Source organism: Cnephaeus nilssonii (genome assembly GCF_951640355.1).
Source record: "Cnephaeus nilssonii genome assembly, chromosome: 20".
Taxonomy (NCBI): domain Eukaryota; kingdom Metazoa; phylum Chordata; class Mammalia; order Chiroptera; family Vespertilionidae; genus Cnephaeus; species Cnephaeus nilssonii.
In genome coordinates this window covers 36,859,618-36,875,726 of record NC_137091.1, presented here as the reverse complement: position 1 = coordinate 36,875,726, position 16,109 = coordinate 36,859,618, and the positions used below count along the sequence as shown (strand labels likewise).

Here is a 16,109-nt window from a genome sequence, read left to right as displayed (position 1 = left end):
CATAGAGAAGCTGCTATTTTACCAGCTGGCACAGAAGGACTTCAGTATTTTAATGACCTATGTGGCTATGTGGTCTGAAAGACAAATGAAAATTCAAGCAAAACAGAGAGACAGGTTTGGGGTGGTGACAGGTTGCATTTCAAAGATGGCCCAGGAAGGAAGGAATGAGAGTGGATGGGGCAGGTAAGCAGCCTAGGTCGGTGACTTCACAGCTTCCTCAGGTTCAGCCTTGTTCACTGCCACCTTGGAGCCGACTTTGGAGACAACACTAGATGTCCTGTTGAAGCCTATAGAAGAGGAGCTGTAGGTATAGTAGGAATCTGATGTGATGATGCTGTTGATCTTCCAGCGGAGGGTGTTGCAGATCTTCAACATAAGGGGCAGCAAGAGGCAGCAGATGATGTAGAGGATCACCAGGCCAAGAAACACACTGGTTGACACCTGCACGCACCACACAACAGGTGTGGATGGGCAGCCTGGGGGGACCCCGTCCAACTTGCAGGGCAGCTCCTGAGCAGCCAGCCACTCACCATGAGGATGAAGAGGGCTCGCTTGGCATTGAGTGGAAGCCCATGTAGATGCAGCAGGAAGATGAGCTGGTAGTCACAGTATGTGCTCTTGTCCACACCTCTGGTGGGGGAAGGGGTTAAGGATTGGGGAGGAGTCAGGCACCCCACAGGAAGCCCCTGATCCCACCTGGGCCACATGCCTGGCTTACCTATTGCTCACCAACACCTTGAAGAAGTATTCGGGGGCGAAGATGCTATGGGGAACGGTGTCATGGCATGGAGAGTTCTCCAGACACAGCCACCTGGGGGGCCCATGTTCAGGCATTTGTGCTGCAAATCATGCATAGCAAGTGCCCACCCTTGATTTCTCCCTCTACCCCAAAAACTTTAAGTGAGCACCAATTAGGTACAATCTTATAACTTCATACCTAATTCGTTCCTTCATTCATTCACCCAATAAGGCTGGCTGAACGCCTAGGAAGTGATAGGCCATTTGTTTACTCATTCATTTCCTCCTGCCTTTCCATGTCCATCTGTCAATTCCTCTATTACTATGCATTCATCTAGATCAGGAGTGGGGAATGTCCAGCCCAAGGGCTGTATAAGGCCCGTGAAATCATTTGATCTGGCCCGGCCAAGGCATTAGGGGTGAGTTAAATTTTTGACCAAATGTAGCAGGCTAGTTTTTAAGTTGATAATGTTGTATGGCCTGAGAATGATGTTATAAATATCCAAATGGCTCTTGGCAGAAAAAAGGTTCCCCACCCCTGGTCTAGATTATGGATTGTACACCTTTGATGTACCAACTCCTCACTTATCCCTTACTACCTTCATTCCTTCATCCTACAAATACAGCTTGATCCTACAGTTTGTGGGACCTCAGGAGCCTTGCTGTGGACAGGGGCCTGAGATACCAAGGTGGGTGAGGCTTGCAGCAACTATTAGGTACAAAGTCACATCTTTATTCATGTACTCTTTCCTTTATTCCTTTATTCAACAATCATAGGTTGAATGCTGACTAGGTGCAAGTTGGTTACTTTGTTCATCCACTCACTTCTGTCATTTGCTTATGGCATCATTTTCTTCCCTTCATTGAATAAAAAATAGTAATTGAGCCATAGCTGGTTTTGCTCAGCGGTTAGAGCATCAGCCCATGGATCGAAGGGTCTTGGGTTCCATTCCTGTCGAGGGCATGTACTTATGTACTTTGGTTGTAGGCTCTATCCCTGGCCCTGGTCTGGGCATGTGTGGGAGGCAACCAATCAATATGTCTCTTTCACATCAATGTCTTTCTCTCTCTCTGCCTCTCCCCCTCCCTTTCACTCTCTCTAAAAATCAATGGGGAAAAAAAATATCCTTGAGTGAGGATTAACAACACAACAACAAAAAAGTAATTGAGCTCCTATACACTAACCTACTCCTCCATTGTTTAATTCATCACTAAGACCTCTACTCAAACGTCAATAATGCCTACCATGAATTAATTAACCTTGTTCATTGTCTCGTTCCACAGATACTATGTTGAGTTTATTTGAATCTGGGCCTATATAGGAGACAGACCCCATAGGAGACAGGGCTGGGATGGGAAACATAGGCAGAGGGTCAAGGCTGGAACGGGGTAGCACAGAAGGATGGAAACCAACTGTCCCATCTAGAACTGTCAGGAAAATCCTCCTAGGTGAAGCACCATCTGAACTAAGGCCTGAGGAAGAAGGAAGAGGGACTAGCACTGCAGACGGAGGGTCCAGCTTCCGTAAAGACCGGCCCCATTTGAGGAACACAAAGGCCGTCAGTGCGGCTTGTCTCCCAGAAGCAGAGGGACGGATCGGCTGATAGGTGATGGGCATGTGGGGGGTAAAGGGCTGGCAGCCAGGATATGCACTCACTCAATGCCCGTGCTCTGGGACATGATGTTGAAAGCCAAGTCGCTGGTGGCCGTTGAGTTATCGGTGGTCCAGATGAGGCTGTAGGTGCTGTGGAGGACCGCCGTAACCTCAGTAGAGGACCATGGAACCTCAGTGGGAGGGGCGGGGTGGGGGCTGGCCTGGGCTGCCGTCGCAGAGGGAGGCCAGCAATGTGAGCAATGTGGTGGTGGTGGTGGGGGGGGTCGAGGTTGAAGCCTTTAGGGGGCGGGGGTGGGTTGGGGTTGGGGTAGAGGTTGGAACCTTTGGTGAGAAGGGCACGGGGCCTCACACTGTGGAAGGAGCAAGAGTTTGTGGGACCTCAGGAGCCTTGCTGTGGACAGGGGCCTGAGATACCAAGGTGGGTGAGGCTTGCAGCAAGAGCAAGGGTGAGGTCTGTGGCTGGGAAGCCTGAGGGTTCTGCTGGGAAAGGAAGGCCCAATTATGGGGGGGGGGCCCTAGGTCCCACAAGGATTACTTGTCCAGGGGGCTGTTGAAGCGGTAAATCTCCTCCTCACTGTATTCCTTGACGGTGTCCATGGTGGGCCCGCCGCCCACCACCTTCAGTACATAGCTGCCGGGAGCAGAGGTGCACACCAACTGGCCTCAGTTTCCTGAGTCCTGCATCATAATCTACAACCCCAACTTTACCACTTACCCCCTCCCATCAGCCCTGGCTTGGATATGCCGTTACCTGCCCTGAAAACTGCCAGACTCTCCGGTCACCAAATCTTGGATCAAGAAGAAGGGGTGGAAGACTGTGGGGTTGGAGGGGGTTGAGGCCAGGAGGAGGAGAAATTAGCTTGGCTCGAGAAGTGGAGGATGATGAGGGGAGAAAAGAGAGAGAGGACCAAGGGGAAGAGCAGAGAGTGGGTGGAAGGTATAAGGGGGCAGGGAGGGCGAAGTGGTGGGGACAGAGGACAGTGAACTATGCAGAGGAGGAGACTGGACACGCACTGTCACGGAAGAGAAAGCAGGGCATCTCGGGGTCTATGTGAACGCAGTCAAAATAGTGTCTGTTCTGTAGGCGGTTGTACTCCAGGGTGTAGGTGACGTCGAAGGCCAGGCGCTTTCCCGGTGGACAGCCTATAAGCACTGGCACCACCAAGTTCCCCTGAGTGGGAGGAGAAAAGCCGCGCTTGGGAAGTGGGAAGGGGAGGACACCTCTCCTCCCACACACACCATCACTACCTGCCGGGCTCACCCTCACCAGGGGGCAATCCGATTACTATTTTCCTTAAACCAATACTCCAATAACTGCAAATACTTATATAGCTTTTACTGTGTGCAAAGCACTGGTGTTCTAAGCACTTTACATATTCAAATTTGATTCTCCAAACAGCCTTGCAAGGTTGAGGATATCATACATTTTATTTATTTTTTTAAAATATATTTTGATTGATTTCAGAGAGGAAGGGAGAGGGAGAGAGATAGAAACATCAATGATGCGCCGAAACCGGTTTGGCTCAGTGGATAGAGCGTCGGCCTGCGGACTCAAGGGTCCCAGGTTCGATTCCGGTCAAGGGCATGTACCTTGGTTGCGGGCACATCCCCAGTAGGGGGTGTGCAAGAGGCAGCTGATCGATGTTTCTCTCTCATTGATGTTTCTAACTCTCTATCCCTTTCTCTTCCTCTCTGTAAAAAATCAATAAAATATATTTAAAAAAAAAAAAGAAACATCAATGATGGGAGAGAATCACTGATTAGCTGCCTCCTGCATGCCCCACACTGGGAATCGAGCCCCCAACCTGGGCATGTGCCTTGACTGGGAATTGAATTGTGACCTCCTGCCTGATTCATAGGTCCATGTTCAACCACTGAGCCATGCCGAATGGGCTATAGTACATTTTAGAGATGGCAAAAGTGAGGCACAGAAAAGTCAAGCAACTTATTAACTATCCAAAGCCACACAGCAGTTAAGTGGTAGAGCTGGAACCCAAACTGGGCCATGTAGTTTCCAGCTGCCTTCAGGAAAACACATATAAAAAAATAAAGCCTACACCTATGGAGCAGCTAACACCTAGTCAGACTTTATAGGGTTGAAGTTGGGCCTGAATTCTCAAACAATTGACCTGGCGGAGCATGGGGTATAGGAGGAAAGTGCAGCCAGGTGGGTCAGGGGTGAGGAAATCCGTGTGACATTGTCTTCGGAATGAATGACCCCTGGCCCATTTCAGGGGTAAGTCCCAAGGGTTTCACCCAATTGTCAAAGGGACATGGGTATCCAGAAACTGGGCTTGACAGTGACTGTGGAGAGGAGTTAGCAGTCACAGTTTAAGCACTTCTCATGCTGGACTTGGGCCAAAGACTACACCTATCAGCCACTCGCTCACTGGGAGTCTAATGGGCATCTTCAATTCAATATATATCCACAACCCATCTCAACTAATGGTACCTCATCCCTCCATGTGCAGGCTAAAAGCCTTGGTCTCACCCCGGAAACCTTTCTCTCTCTCACCCCCATATCCAGTCCATTCAGATAGCCTATGTCGCTTGACTTCAAAATAGAGCCATTCTCTCCCCGCACCTTTCAGCTCCTTTGCCCCACACTTGCTTTCCTAACTTTGTTCCCTCCCTGGTCCCTCCTCCCCCCAACACTGCCCATATGTCTCCCACATACAGTCAGAGGGACCCTGTGAACACGCGAGTCACTCCTCTACGTAGAGCCCTCCCCATTAGATGTCACATGATCTGCCCCATCACCACTTTGACCTCATTTCTCACCACTTTCCTCTTTGCTCACCCTGATCCAATCACACTTGCCCCTCCACGTTCCTTTAGTCTAACACATGAAACGTACTCTCCCTTTCAGGCCTTTTTACCATCCATTCCCTCCCACTGGCATGCCTTTCTGGCACATAAAACATGACTCACTTCCTCCCCTCCTTCCAGTTTTTGCTCAGATGTTTGCTCCACGGCCAGGTCTTCCCTGAGCCATCCTATAGCAAAGGCTGACCTACCCCATGCACCTTGCCTGCCTTTTCCCTCCCAGCACTCATCACCTCTTAACACACAATGTCTTTTTTAAAAAATAATTCTCGCCCTAACTGGTTTAGCTCAGTGGATAGAGCGTCGGCCTGCGGACTAAAGGGTCCTAGGTTTGATTCCAGCCAAGGGCATATGTCCAGATTGTGGGCACGGTCCTCCCCAGTGCAGGAGGCAGCCAATCAATGATACTCTCTCATCATTGATGTTTCTATCTCTCTATCTCCTTTCCTCTCTGAAATCAATAAGAAATATATTTAAAAAAAATAATTCTTTATTGTTGAAAGTATTACATATGTCCCTCTTTTCCCCTTTTGTCCCCCTCCTGCACATCCCTGCCCCCTGCCCCAGGCCTTCATGTCTGTGTTCATAGGCCATGCATATATGCATACAAGGTCTGGGATTGATTACCTTCCACCCACCCTCCCCGCTTTCCCTCCGAGATTCCACACTCTGTTCCATGCTTCCATGTCTCTGGGTCCAATCCATTCATCAGTTCATTTTGTTACTTAAATTCCACATATGAGTGAGATCATGTGATACTTGTCTTTCTCTCACTGACTTATTTCACTTAGCATGATACTCTCCAGGTCCCTCCATACTATCTCAAAGGGTAAGAGATTCTCTTTTTTCACTACTGCATAATATTCCATGGTATAAGTGTACCACAGCTATTTTATCCACTCATCTACTGATGGGCACTAGGGCTGTTTCCAGAGCTTAGTTATTGCAAATTGTGCTGCTATGAACATAGAGCTGCAAACATTCTTTCTGATTGGTGTTTTGGGTTTCTAAGGATATATTCCTAGAAGTGGAATTCCATATTAAATTTTTTTGAGGAAACTCCATACTGTTTTCCATAATGGCTGCACCAGTCTGCATTCCCACCAGCAATGTACTAGGATTCCCTTTTCTCCACATCCTCGCCAGCATTTGTCATTTGTTGATTTGTCGATGGTAGCCAACCTGACAGGTGTGAGATGGTACCTCATTGTCGTTTTTGATTTGCATCTCTCTGATGATCAGTGACTTTGAGCATTTTTTCAAATGTCTCTTTGGAGAAGTGTCTATCTAGGTCCTTTGCCCATTTTTTAATCAGATTATTTGTCTTCCTTTTATTAAGTTGTATGAATTCCTTATATATCTTGGACATTAGCCCTTTATCAGATATTTCATTGCCAAATATATTCTCCCATATAGTGGGCTCCCTTTCATTTTGTTGATGTTTCTTTTGCTGTGCAGAGGCTTTTTATTTTTATGTAGTCCCATTTGTTTATTTTCTCCTTAGTTTCCTTTGCCCTATGAGTTGTATCTGTAAACATATTGCTACAAGAGATATCTGTGATTTTGCTGCCTATGGTTTCTTGTAGAATTTTTATGGTTTCCCAACTTACATTTAAGTCTTTTATCCATTTTGAGTTTATTCTTGTGTATGGTGTAAGTTGGTCCAGTTTAATTTTTTGCATGTATCTGTCCAATTTTCCCAACACCATTTATTAAAGAGACTCTCTTGACTCCATGGTATGTTCTTGCCTCCTTTGCCAAATACTAATTGAGCATAATGGCTTGGGTCAATTTCTGGGTTCTCTGTTCTGTTCGATTGGTCTATATGCCTGTTCTTGTGCCAGTACCAGGCTGTTTTGAATACTGTGGCTTTGTAGTAATACCTCGAAATCTGGTATTGTGATTCTTCCAACTTTGTTCTTCTTTCTCAATATTGCTGCAGCTATTCAGGGTCTTTTTTGATTCCGGGTGTCCCGGATCAGGGTGGGGTTCCCTTGGGGCATGGGGTGGCCTGGGCAAGGGGCCTGTGGTGGTTTGCAGGCCAGCCACGCCCCTACGGGGTGAGGGTCCCCGCTGGGGGGGCATGGCCAGCCTGAGTGAGGGGCTGAGGGACGTTTTCAGGCTGGCCACACCCCCTTCAGGGTGAGGGTCCCCGCTGGGGTGCCTGGCCAGCCTGGGTGAGGGGCTGATCGCTGTTTGCAGGCTGGCCAAGCCCCCCCAGTGGGGACCCTCACCTCATGGGGGTGTGGCCAGCCTGGGTGAGGGGCTGATGGCTGTTTGCAGGCTGGCCATGCCCCCTGGTGACCCAAGCTCCCAGCCTCTCCTTTTTTTCTTTTTTTTCAGCACCTCCTTGAGTGGAGGCCAGGGCTGGCTGGAAACAAGTATCTGGGATTTATTTATCTTCTATAATTGAAACTTTATAGCCTTGAGTGGAGGCCAGGGCCAGCCAGGGCAGGTGGGAAGCTTAGCTTCCTTCATCGCCAGGGGCAACCCAAGCCTCCTGCTCGCTCCAGCTCTGTGGCTGCCCGCCATATTTGTTGGGTTAATTTGCATACTCACTCTGATTGGCTGGTGGGCGTAGCGGAGGTACGGTCAATTTGCATGTTTCTCTTTTATTAAATAGGATATATATATATATATATATATATATATATATATATATATATATGGTCTCTATGTCATTTACTTCTACTCTAATCTTTATTATTTCCTTCCTTCTACTTTGGGCTTTTCTTGTTGTTCTCTTTCTAGTTCTTTAAGTTGTAGAGCAGTGATGGCGAACCTATGACACGCGTGTCAGCACTGACATGCATAGCCATTTCTGATGACACACGGCCGCATGCCAAGGATGAAACATTTGCTGCTGCTGAGGATGAAACATTTGTGACTAGAGTCTTGGAGTTAGTTTTTTCCTCAAAGTGACACACTACCCGAGTTATGCTCAGTTTTTTGGCGAAGTTTGACAAACCAAGCTCAAAAGGTTGCCCATCACTGTTGTAGAGTTAAATAGCTTATTGTTGATTTTTCTTGTTTTGTTTTGCTTTTTGTTTTTTTGTTTTTGTTTTTTGTTACAAAGAGGAAGGGAGAGAGATAGAGAGTTAGAAACATCGATGAGAGAGAAACATCGATCAGCTGCCTCCTGCACACCTCCCACTGGGGCTGTGCCTGCAACCAAGGTACGTGCCCCTGACTGGAATTGAACCTGGGACCCTTCAGTCCACAGGCCGGCACTCTATCCACTGAGCCAAACCGGTTTCGGCTCTTGTTGTTTTTTGTTTTTTTTTTGTGTGTGTGTGTGTGTGTGTGTGTTTTTGAGGTATGCCTGTAGTACTATGACCTTCCCTCTCAGGTTCCAGAGATTTTGGGTTGTTGTGTGTTCATTTTCATTTGTTTCCAGGAAATTTTTGTTTTCTTTCTTGATCTTGTTGGTAACCCATTCATTGTTTAGTAACATGCTATTTAGCCTCCATTTGTTTGAATGTTTTTTGGGTGTTTTTACTGTAGTTGATTTCTAATTTCATTCCACTGTGATCTGAGAAGATGCTTGATATGATTTCAATTTTCTTGAATTTGTAGACTTGTTTTATGTCCTAACATGTGGTCTATCTTTGTGAATGATCCATGTGCACTTGGGAAGAATGCATATTCTGCAGCTTTGAGGTGAAATGTTGTATAAATGTCAATTAAGTCCAGTTGATCCACTGTGTCCTTTAGAGTCTCTGTTTCCTTGTTAAGTTTTTGTCTGGAAGATCTGTCCAGTGAAGTCATCAGGGTGTTAAATTCCCCTACTATGACTATATTGTTATCTATCTCTCTGTTAAAGTCCTTTAGAAGGTTTTTAAAAATATATTTAGGTGCTCCTAAATTGGGTGCATATATGTTTACCAGGGTTATATCCCCTTATTGGACTGATCCCTTTAGTATTATATAGTGACCTTTGTTGTCTCTTGTGATGGCCTTCATTTTGAAATCTATTTTGTTGGATATGAGTATTGCTACTCCAGGTTTTTGGTGTTTTTTTTTTTTTCTTTTCCATTTCCTTGGAAAACTGTTTTTCATCCTTACACTCTCATCCTGTGTGTGTCTTTTGTTCTAAGATAGGTCTCTTGTAGATAGCATATAGTTGGGTCATGTTTTTGTATCCATTCAGCTACTCTATACATTTTGATTGGAGCATTTAATTCATTTTCATTTAGGGTTATTATTGATAGGTACTTATTTATTACCATTTTAACTTTGTATGCCTAGGTTTTTCTTTCTATCTCTTCTTTTCATTACAGCAGTTCCTTTAGCATTTCTTGTAGGGCTGTGTTGGTGGTGATAAACTCTGTAAGCCTTTTTTTTTTTTTTTGTCTGGGAAGCTCTTTATTTCACCATCTATTTTGAATGATAGCCTTGCTGGATATAGTAATCTTGGTCTCAGATCCTTGCTTTCCATACCTTGAGTACATCATGCCATTTCCTTCTGGCCTATATAGTTTCTGATGAGAAATCAGGGTCAGCCTTATGGGAGCTCCTTTGTAGGTAACAGTTTGCTTTTCTCTTGCCACCTTTAAGATTCTCTCTTTTTGTTTCATGTTTGGCATTTTAATTATGATGTGTCTGGGCATGGGCCTGTTTGGGTTTTTCTTGCTTGAGACTCTCTGTGCCTCCTGGACTTATGTGACTTTTTCCTTTACCATGTTAGGAAGTTTTCTGCCATTACATTCAAACACATTCTCTATCCCTTTTTCCCTTTCTGCCTCTTCTGGCACACCTGCTATTCTAATATTGTTACATTTCACGTTGTCCCACAGTTCCCTTAAGCTGTCCTTCTGTTTTTTAATTTTGTTTTGTTTTGTTTTTTGGTTCTCTTATTTTTTTCAACCCTGTCTTCTAATTCACTGATTATATCTTCAGCTCCCCCTAATCTGCTGTGTATTTCTTCCAATGTGTTCTTTATTTGTACTGTCATGCTTTATTTGTTTCCATAGTTACTATATCTTTCTCATGCTGTTGAGCATCTTTACCATAATTTTTCTGAACTGTATATCAGATAAATTTCTTATCTCCATTTTACTTATCTCTTCTTCTGGAGAATTCTTTAGTTCTTTCATTTGTGGGTTGTTTTGTTGTCTCCTAATTTTGGCTTCCTATTTGGGTTTGTGACTGTGTATTAGGTAGATCTGCTACAATTCTCAATCTCTGGTGCAGGACAGTGTCAAATGCTATTTCTGACTAATTAGATCAGGCAGAGACTTAAATCCTCCAGAGATTACCCCTGCCTACAGACTCGGGGGATTCTGTCTTGAATTGCCCTCAGGCCATTGTCTTCAGCTGTAGTGAGAGGTTTTTTTTTTCCCAACAGTGTGGGGCAATTGCTTCTGCCTAGAGGCTATTATTCTCAGTCTCTTAATGGGTATCAGAAACTCCACACAGTGAGGCAAGGTGTTTTCCAATAGGGTGGGTCAGCTGTCTTCCCCACCAGGCAAGGCTGCCTGTGTAGCAATTATCTGCATGAGAAAGATGACCTCCACAGCATGAGGGAATGACTCAGCACAGCAAACCAAGATGTCTGCTTACCAAGCTCTAACCTGAGAGTTCCCTTTCCTGGCTTCTGCTCTCACAACTCCAATCCACTCTGCTCTCCCTTACTGGAACACAAGGTGAGTGGCTGCACAGGGAATTTTGTGCATTGGCCCTTTAAGAGGGTGCCTACATTTCCAGACATCTCTCCCAGGCAGACAGCAACCCTTGTGCTTTTCACAGCCAGATTTTATTTGGGCACCTTTCTCAGTTCTGGTGCTCTCTTCTGAGGGGCCCAGCTTGGGGGTTATACCCCAGGGTTCTCAATGGCAACCCCTCACAGCTGAAATCTCTCTCCAGAACTTCAGTTGCTGTCTGTGGGAGCCCGGCCAGCCCTTTCCTGCCTCTGCCCTTCCTACCAGTCTCTATGCGGTCACCACTTTCCATCCTCAGTTATCAGGTTTCTCTCCAGCAAGTCTTCCATTGATTATTCAGGAAGTTTTTCTGTATTTTTGTTGTAATTCCAGTTTGTTTCTGGGAGCATGTCCATACAGCATCCACTTACTACACTGCCATTTTTAATTCCCACAATATCTTTTATTTATCCTATTGTCTGACTCTGTTATGGATGAACTGTGCATCCCAAAGATATGTTGAAGTCCTAAATCCCTGGTAACTGCTAATGTGACCTAATTTGAAATAGGGTCTTTATAGATGTAATCAAGTTAAGATGAAGTCAGCCCTAGCTGGTTTGGCTCAGTGGATATAGTGTCAGCCTATGGACTGAAGGGTCCCAGGTTTGATTCCAGTCAAGGGCACATGCCCAGGTTACGGGCTTGATCCTTGATCCCCAATTGTGGGGGGGGGGGGCATTCAGGAGGCATTCAATCAATTATTCTCTCTCATCATTGATGTTTCTATCTCTCTCTCCCTCTCCCTTCCTCTATGAAATCAATAAAAAAAAAGTTAAGACGAAATTATACTGGATTAGGCTGGGCCCTAATCCAATGACTGGTGTGTCCTTATAACATGAGGGAAACTTGGACACTGACTTACAGGGAAAAGGCCTTGTGAAGATGAAGGCAGAGATTTCAGTGATGCATCTATAACCCCAGCAATTTCAACGATTGTCAATAATCATCAGAACCCAGAAGAGAGGCCTGGAACAGATCCCCCCTCAGAACCTGCATAAGGACCAACCCTGATTTTAGACTTCTGTCCTCCATAACTGGGAGAGAATAAACTTCCCAGTTTGTGGTAATTTGTTATGGCAGACCTGGGAATGAATACACTTCCCCCATTGGAACATCAGCTTCACAAGGGCAGAAATTGTTTGGTTTGTTCACTGCTATACCTCTAGCCCCTAAAACAATGCTGGAATGAAGTAGGCACTCAATAAATATTGGTTGAATGAATGAGTAAGCTTTGGATACAGAGAGTGAAGTCTATTCCTGGTCCATCCCCCAAGGAGGACCATGTTTGGATCTGGCCTGCTAAAAGACCCTCCAAGCCGTTATTCATCTAACCAAATTTGATTGAGCACCTACTATGTGTAAATTCATTTCTTCCTTCCTTCACCCAAGATATTTACAAATTGAAAACCCACTGTTCATCAATGAGTTCCAGTTTCCATTTTTCTTCCAGAATGGGGAGCAAGAGAGAGGCTCCAGGCCTTCTAAATACACATGCCTCTGGATCTGGTAATGTGGGGGTAGGGAGAGAGAGGGGCTAGAAACCGGAAAGGCCACAGCCCGAGAATACAAAGACAGAGAAGCTCAGACTACCTTTAGCATCTCTGTTTCCCTATCTTTTTAAAAGTCATTTGCTTTTTTAAAAAATTGATTTTTAGAGAAAGGGAGAGAGAGAGAGAGAAACATCAATGTGAGAAACATTGATCGGTTGCCTCACACACACACCTTGACTGGGATCGAATCCACAACCTGGGGATGTGCCCTGAACCTTTTAGTGTATAGGACGACACTCCAACCAACTTAGCCACACTGGCCAGGGCAAATCATTGGCTTTTTTTAAACTCCATTTTTAGATGGATAACATGGTCACATCCTATATAATAAAGATGTAATATGCAAATTGACCCTCATGCCCTCACAAGATGGCTGCCTATGACCAGGTCAGCAGGGGTGTTAGTGAGGGATGACCAAATGACTGAACAGCAGGCTGCATGGGGCGACCAGGCCGGCAAGGGGGTTAGTGAGGGACAACCAAACGATTGAACAGCAGGCTGCATGGGGCAACCAGGCCGGCAGGGGGGGGCAGTTGGGGGTGATCAGGCCAGCAGGGAGGGCAGTAAGAGGTGACCAGGCTGGTGGGGGGCAGTTAGGGGCAACCAGGCCAGCGGGGAGGGGGTTGCAGTTGGGGGCAACCAGGCCAGCAGGGGGGGGGGCAGTTGGGGGCGATTAGGCTGGCAGGGGGCAGTGAGGGACTATCAGGCCGGCAGGGGGGGCAGTTAAGGGCGACCAGGCAGGCAGGCAGGTGAGCGATTAGGAGCCAGTGGTCCAGGATTGTGAGAGGGATGTCCCCCAAGGGGTCCTGGATTGGAGAGGGTGCAGGCTGGGCTGAGGGGACCGCCCCCCCCCATGCATGAATTTCGTGCACTGGGCCTCAAGTATGAATATATGTAGTTACACACACACACATAGACACACACAGTGAAAGTTTTCATTTCCATCCTCTAACTATCCTGCCTGTCCTCTATCACCAGAGTAGAGAACCACCCTGAGTATTTTTTGCCCGTTTCCTTGAAGTTTCTTCATGCAAATAAAAGCAAACATGAGTATATGTTCTCAATGAACCTATTTCACGCTAATGTTTTGTATATACTGTTGTGTACCCTGCTTTTTTCTCTTAAGAATAAAATACACTTTGGAGACCATTCCATGCCAGTATATGGAGATCTTTCTTTCTTTTTTATAGTTTTTCATTGCATGAATGTACTATAATTTATTTAACCACTCCCATATTCATGGACATTTAGGTTGTTTCCTACCCTTCGCTGTAAGTGTGTTGTAGATTAGATTCCCAGAAGGAATCTGCCAGGTCAAAATGGGGATGTTAACTTTGACCTTTTGAGGTTATGATAAATAATGCATATCACTAAGCATAGCAAGAAACACTTATGGAGACTGAGGTGAGTCACTCTACCCTGCACTGGACTCGAATTGTCTCATGTAATCCAAGGTGTTGGGGTTGTTACAACCGTTTTTTATTGCCCTCGGACATATCAAGTCAGGAGGGAGGAGCCAGTGGTCCAGGATTGTGAGAGGGATGTCCCCCAGGGCTAGCGCTGGTTAGTGTGCAGGGAGGTGGGTGACAGTAATGCCTCTGGGTCACGTCCCTCCTCTACCACTTGTTAGCTCCCTGAGTTACTCTGAGCACATGTCTGCATCCCTTTGAGGCTCAGTTTCTGCCTCTGTGCAAAGGGGATATTGCACGTTCACGTAAGTGGAGAACCAAAAGAGTGATCAAAGCACACGTAAGCGGGCACGTGAAGAGCAGCATGTGGGAAAAGGGCCAAGCTGGCCCACACGGTGCCCTTGTGCCAATTGGAAAAGGAAGCCCGTGCCACAGGTACTTTACTTCCCCCAGCAGAAAAGTATTAGAAGGAACACACCAACTTGGATGCAATCTACATCACTATAAGGGCAGCCCTTTCTGAAAACAGAAATGGATGAAAGGAGTGGGTGGATGGGCGGGGCTCCCGGTGGAGCGCACAGAATCAGCCCTGTTCCCGCGCTGCCCGACCCTTCCCCCCCCCCCCCCCCCCCCCCGCCCAGCACAGGGCCCAGCACCCCGAGGTTCAATACTTGCATGCGGAGCCCCTGGATCGTGTTCTGGAAGCATTGCCCCGATGACCCCACCACCTGTGGGTGGGACCAGGTGATGAGGGTGGGTCCCACGGGACCAGCCTTTCCCCTCATCCCGCTCCCCTCCTCCTCCAGACTTGGACCGTACCTTGACCAGGATGGACGTCTTCATGAAGTGATGGCCACTAATGCCCTGGTCAAAGCAAACCCTTTTATCACGGAGCATAACCTGGGGGTGGGGGCGAAAACCAAGGGGTCAACCGGCATGCCCAAAGATCTAGGAGCGGTTTAAGGCACCAACAAGGCTACTGCCTGGGTACATCTGTCCCTACACGTCCTCACCCAGAAAAGCACCGAGTTGCGGTTAATAAGGACCTTCTGCCTCACCACCGCCTCAATGCAGCTGGGGTCGGCCAGCACCACGCCCAGGTCCACCTGGCTCAGCAGCTGGAAGATGTTGCCTGCTCGGGGCACAGAAGGGGTTAAGGCCTAGAACCAGGCCCGCCCCGGAATGGTGCCCAGGTCCCAGCCAGCCCGCCCCCACCGCTCCGACTCCGCTCGGCCCGGCCCACAGACCGGGCTCCAGCTCCGACTTGAAGGAGTGGCCGCGGGCGGTCAGGAAGATGGAGAAGCTGTAGCTGGTGCCCTTATCCAGGAAGATGCGCTCGGGCAGCTGGTACTCGGCCTTGACGTCGTAGATCTTCTTGTAGTTGGCCATGTCGATGTGCACGTTGCCCGCGCTCCTCCAGTTGCTCGCCAGGTAGTAGTAGTAGTCCTGCAGCGCGGGAGGCGGGCGGGGAAGGCGGCACCTGAGCGCGCAGCCGGACGGGGTGGGGCGGAGTGGGAGGTGGGGGAGCCCCTCCCGCAGGCTCGCGACTCCCGCCACGCACCTCGTCCTGCTTCTTGTCCTTCCACCAACGCCAGGTGGAGTCGTGCACCGGGTCGGCGTAAGGCTGCAGAGACCGCCAGCACCGTGAGGGGGCGTCCACGGGCAGACGACATTCCCGCACCCCTTCCCCAGCCTCGGTCCCAGCCCCGAACCCAAAGCAAAAGCTCACAGCCTGGCCCGCCCTGCATCCAGCCCAGGGCTAGCGCCGGAAAGCCGTCTCCCAGAGAGAGCCCGGCCCGAGCGCCCGCCCCGGTCCCCGGTCCCCGCTCAGCCTCAGACACGAGGCCGCTGCGCTCTGCTCCCCGCTCCGCGGCGCTCCTCCCGCTCCGCAGACGTCGCCTTCCGGGCCTCCGCCGTTCCGTCTCCGAGCCCTGGCGGGGACAGCCTGCCCAGGCGCCCACCTTGTCGTACTTGGAGTGCAGCCAGAGCAGGTAGTAGACGAGGCCCTGGTAGACAGCGAGCGAGTTCTCGGTGTGGAAGCCCGTGGGCTCCAGCACCCGCGGCGGCTGCGCCCGGTAGCGCTCCCGGCGCGTGTAGATCTTCTGGTCGGGCAGGTCCCGCAGGCGCATCACCGTGAAGGGGCACAGGTTGATGAAGGAGAGCTTCCGGTGAGTCCTGCGCGGTGGTAGTGGGGGAGGGGGGGTGGCCGCTTACTTTTCTGCGCCCCGCGCCCCAAGAGCCTGCACAGGCCTGTTTGCCACCCCTGCGCTGC

At 48.3% G+C, this 16,109-nt stretch overlaps 1 protein-coding gene across 1 annotated transcript in view; it reads right to left on the bottom strand.

Moving 5' to 3' along the window:
- Positions 1-192: 192 nt before the first annotated feature.
- Positions 193-16,109, bottom strand: part of CATSPERG (cation channel sperm associated auxiliary subunit gamma) — a gene marked incomplete at its 3' end in the record, with an annotated part of 32,054 nt that continues 16,137 nt past the window's right edge. The window contains exons 16-28 of the mRNA XM_079759775.1: positions 15,799-16,012; positions 15,399-15,461; positions 15,085-15,283; positions 14,851-14,969; positions 14,657-14,737; positions 14,509-14,565; positions 3,368-3,524; positions 3,105-3,168; positions 2,889-2,984; positions 2,396-2,482; positions 719-811; positions 531-630; positions 193-441 (exon numbers count right to left, since the gene is read on the bottom strand). Coding sequence (XP_079615901.1) covers positions 193-441; positions 531-630; positions 719-811; positions 2,396-2,482; positions 2,889-2,984; positions 3,105-3,168; positions 3,368-3,524; positions 14,509-14,565; positions 14,657-14,737; positions 14,851-14,969; positions 15,085-15,283; positions 15,399-15,461; positions 15,799-16,012 — 1,579 coding nt within the window. The remainder of the gene's footprint in view (positions 442-530; positions 631-718; positions 812-2,395; positions 2,483-2,888; positions 2,985-3,104; positions 3,169-3,367; positions 3,525-14,508; positions 14,566-14,656; positions 14,738-14,850; positions 14,970-15,084; positions 15,284-15,398; positions 15,462-15,798; positions 16,013-16,109) is intronic.